Below are 4,699 nucleotides of genomic sequence, written 5' to 3'. Positions count from 1 at the left end.
AAACAGTGTCAGACTTTATTTTGGGGGGGCTCCAAAATCACTGTAGATGGTGACTGCAGCCATGAAATTAAAAGACGCTTACTCCTTGGAAGGAAAGTTATGTCCAACCTAGACAGCATATTCAAAAGCAGAGACATTACTTTGCCAACAAAGGTTTGTCTAGTCAAGGCTATGGTTTTTCCAGTAGTCATGTATGGATGTGAGAGTTGGACTGTGAAGAAACCTGAGCACCAAAGAATTGATGCTTTTGAACTGTGGTCTTGGAGAAGACTCTTGAGAGTCTCTTGGACTGTAAGGAGATCCAATCAGTCCATGCTAGAGGAAATCAGTCCTGAATGTTCATTGGAAGTACTGATGTTGAAGCTGAAACTCCAATACTTTGGCCATCCAAAGTGAAGAGCTGACTTATTTGAAAAGACCCTGATGCTGGGAAAGATTGAAGGTGGAAGGAGAAGGGGATGACAGAGGATGAGATGGTTGGATGGCATCACCAACTCAATGGACACGAGTTTGGGCAAACTCTAGGAGTTAGTGATGGACAGGGAGGCCTGGCATGCTGCAGTCCATGGGGTCGCAAAGAGTCAGACATGACTGAGCGACTAAATTGAACTGAACTGATGAAGGGTTGGTTTTGTTTTTTTAAGTTTTCACCTGGTAAAGACTGCATATTTGTGGGTGAGATTACATGGTGTCTGAGATTTGATTTGATATCCTCCAGGGGGAAAAAAATAAATTCACCGTGGGGGAATAAGTTGATAAGCTCCTACTGTCATTCAGATCCTTTCTCCACCCTTCAATGCTCCGCCCCCTATCCCGAGGGCTGGAGGGACTACCTCAAGGAAGAGTGAATTCGGCCCTGGTTTCCAGCTGCTTTCCGACAAAGGACTCAGCAAAAGGAGAAGCAGGGAAGGAGAGAGGATAATGAGACTGGGGCTGGCTATAGCCTTCAACCCGAGGTCATTGCTTCTCGCAAGGTAGCTTGCTGTGCCCAAGACTCTCCTTCTGGTAACTTCTTCACCTTATACCTTCAGATCTAGGAAAGGTCTCAGTTCTGGGACTGTTTGACCTGGATTCCTGCACAGCCCTTGTGGTTCCCCAACCTCTCACTCACTTTGTTATTAACTCCTTTATAAATAAACTTTCCTATTATCCTATTGTGCTTGTGATTGATTCAGGGAGCTAAAACAAGAATGGGGAATGTTGGTAACTGAAAACTGCATGGTGAAAATCAGGTTTATTATACTTTTATCTCTACTTTTGTGATCACATATAAATGTACATAATAAGTTTTTTAAAAAGAAAACAGGGAATTCCTTTGTGGTCCAGTCATTAGGACTCTCACTGCCGAGGGCCCAGATTCAACCCCTGTTCGGGACACTAAGATCTGGTGAGCCATGCAGTGCAGCCAAAATAAAATAAAATGTTGGTATTTTAAAAAAGAACAAATAAAAGAACATAATACTTTCTGGATAAATTAATTACTAATAAAATTTTAGCATTTTGTAAGTCTTGGGTATTCAAACATACTATAAATTCAGGTTCATTTGTATGCATATTTTACACTTTTCTCATGGCTCAGCTGGTAAAGAATCTGCCTGCAATGTGGGAGACCTGGGCTCAATCCCTGGGTTGGGAAGACCCCCTGGAGAAAGGAATGGCTATCCATTCCAGTACTCTGGCCTGGAGAATTCCACGGACTGAATAGTCCATGTGGTCGCAAAGACTCGAACACAGCTGAGTAACTTTCACTTTATACTTTTCCAAAGAGTGTGTTGCAATAGGAGTCTGTTAGGCAAATGCAGTGAAGCTATTTACAAAGAAAGTTTAAGAGATCGAAAGGAAGCTAAATTTCTAGGCTGACTTCAAGATGAGGGGACAAGTACTGTCTAAATTAATTCTAATCTGTCTCTAATTTAGTAGGTCTTTCTAATAAGGTGAAGTCGTTCAGTCGTGTCCGACTTTTTGCGACCCCACAGACTGTATCCATGGGATTTTCCAAGCAAGAGTACTAGAGTGGGTTGCCATTTCCTTCTCCAGAGCATCTTCCCGACCCAAGGATTGAACCCAGGTCTCCTGCATTGTAGGCAGATGCTTTACCATCTGAGCCACCAGGGAAGTCTCTTCTAATAATTTGCCCCTAAGCAAAGTAAATCTCTTATTCATATGAATGTTCACCTCAAGTCATCTTAGAAGCTCAAAGGATAAATTCTTTACGTTATCTTTCTCTTTGTGGAATGTTGGGGTGTGAGGCATGGAGAATGGGGGAGGGCAGAGGAGAGAGGGGAAGGCTGTGGGATCACTGACTCGGCACATACTGTGACAATACCTTTGAAAAACATTTTATCTTTCATTCATGTCATTCCAACCAATCCCCAAAGTTCATGCTAGATGTCCCCTGTCACTCTGCTTTTTTCTTGGTGAATGGTTACCCCTCAATGGATGTTTCACTATTGCAGAGTATAGGTATCCTTGAAACTCTGGGTCAGGATCAGTTACATAATTCACAGAGCCAAATTAAATTTAATTTTAAAAATTAAAAATGTGAGGTGAGGCCGCTGCAAAAATGACTGAGAATCTCATGATGGTGACAGCAGAGTAGTACAGCAAGCACAAGGCCCTTCGGTGCCCAGAGCTTGGGGTGCTGGGTCCCCACACAGGTCCTCTGCCTGGGAGGGGGCCCTGGCTGGACACTCACTTTTCTGGATTTGATGCACTGTTTCTCTCTGAACCCTGGGAGATTAGCTCCTATGCCTTTCTCTTCCTATTCATTTTTCAACCCCCGCATTCTGATGAACAAACTATAAAACATACCTTTTTCTCGCCCCCAGCCAGAAACGATGCACTTATCATTAGGTTGAAATAGGTACGGAGACCAGGGGACACAGGCAGGGATGGATTTACTCAACACACATTCTTTTTCGTTTGGGCGTTTTTTCATTTCAATCAAAGCTATGTCGTTTTGGTAGGTAGTTCCATTGTAGTTTTCATGGATAATAATTCGATTCACTGAGTGAACAACCGTCTGAAAGCCAGGTCTTAACCAGTCTGTAAATGATGTCCATATTTGGTAACGATGCATTCTGCTGATTCTGTAACAGATAGGAAAGGCAGAAAATATATTGAGTTGGGATAGGGGGAAGCAAGTATAAATTGGACTTCTGATGCTTCATCTTTAAATTCTCCCCTTTTAAGGAGCTTTTTCATTTTCCCAGATTTTTTAAATCCTTGCTGCCATGAAGCACTGCAATGAAATTGTCTTAGGACAGAATTAAAGTCAGTGGATAAATGTAGAAAGGAATAGTTCATCTACTTGCTAAATATTAGGGACATAAAGTTCTCACTACTTACCAGAGATGCCAATAGTAGAATGAGTTGGCTACGTCTGAAGTAAGAGTGTGGGAATTGAGGATATTTAAGCAGAAACCAGAGAGCATCTAGCCAGGAATGTGCTTGAGGAAGTGGGGAGTCAGAGCACAGGATCCTAGAGGTTCCTGGGGTGAAGACCTGGGAATCATCATTGTAACCTTTAAAACTGACTTCATCCTAACTTTGTGTTGTATTATTTGCTCAAGAACCTTTACTGGGTCTTATTCATCTACAGAAAGATACCTGAGTTGAGTACTGTATCTGGAACACAGTAGCTGTTTCAAAATTTGGTTGAAATGGTGAATGGGTTAAATATTGCCTGTCCTCACGCCTCCCTCCATTTTCTTACCAATTTTCATTTTGTGGTTTCCAGCAAATTTGGCATCTACTATCACTTTCTTGGGCTTCCCAGGTAGCTCAGCTGGAAAAGAATCTGCCTGCAATGCAGGAGACCCTGGTTTGATTCCTGTCGGGAAGCTCGCCTGGAGAATGGATAGGCTACCCACTCCAGTATTCTTGGGGTTCCCTGGTGGCTCAGACAGTAAAGAATCCACCTACAATGAGGGAGACCAGGGTTTGATCCCTGGGTTGGGAAGAGCCCCTGGAGGAGGGCATGGCCACTCTAGTATTCTTGCCTGGAGAATCGCTATGGACAGAGGAGCCTGGTGGGCCACAGTCCATGGGCCTCAAAGAGTCAGACATGACTCAACAACTAAGCACAGCACAGCTTACATCACCTTCTCAGGGAAACACCTTACTGTTAAACAGTGATGTCCTAGGAGCTAAGGTGTTTAGGATGTTTTTATTTACACTCAGTGTTCTAAGAATGCTGTGCTTCATATTAATTTTGGTTATATTTCAGGATTGGAGGTCCTGAATATTGTTCAAAGGTTAACTGTTCATCCATTCAGTTTACTTAATAAATATTTAATATGCCGAGTGAATGTGGGTAAGCCAATTAGGAAGCAGATGGTATAATCCAGAAAAGAGATTGGAGCATGGTAATAGTGGAGATAAAAAGAGACTTTGAGAATTAAATAACTGGCAATTAAAAACACCATCTGGAAGAAATTGTAGTACATATACACAATGGAATGTTACTTAGCCATAAAAAGAAACACATTTGAGTCAGTTCTAGTGAGGTGGATGAACCTAGAGCCTGTTATACAGAGTGAACGAAGTCAGAAAGAGAAAAACAAATATTGTATATGAACACATACATATGGAATCTAGAAAAATGGTACTGATGAACTTATTTGCAGGGCGGGAATAGAGACTCACACATAGAGAACAGACTTACAGACACAATGAGGGGAGGAGAGGGTGGGACGGA

General features: G+C 42.3%; 1 protein-coding gene across 1 annotated transcript in view; it reads right to left on the bottom strand.

Annotated features, from left to right (window-relative positions):
* CFI (complement factor I) overlaps positions 1-4,699 on the bottom strand; it is a 50,996-nt gene that overhangs the window by 6,604 nt on the left and 39,693 nt on the right. The window contains exon 13 of the mRNA XM_010858546.1: positions 2,812-3,089. Within this exon, the coding sequence (XP_010856848.1) occupies positions 2,812-3,089 (278 nt within the window). The remainder of the gene's footprint in view (positions 1-2,811; positions 3,090-4,699) is intronic.

Source organism: Bison bison, unplaced genomic scaffold (assembly GCF_000754665.1).
Source record: "Bison bison bison isolate TAMUID 2011002044 unplaced genomic scaffold, Bison_UMD1.0 scf7180017864389, whole genome shotgun sequence".
Taxonomy (NCBI): domain Eukaryota; kingdom Metazoa; phylum Chordata; class Mammalia; order Artiodactyla; family Bovidae; genus Bison; species Bison bison.
Note: the sequence above shows the minus strand (reverse complement) of the source record. Positions and strands in the feature narration are given on the sequence as shown.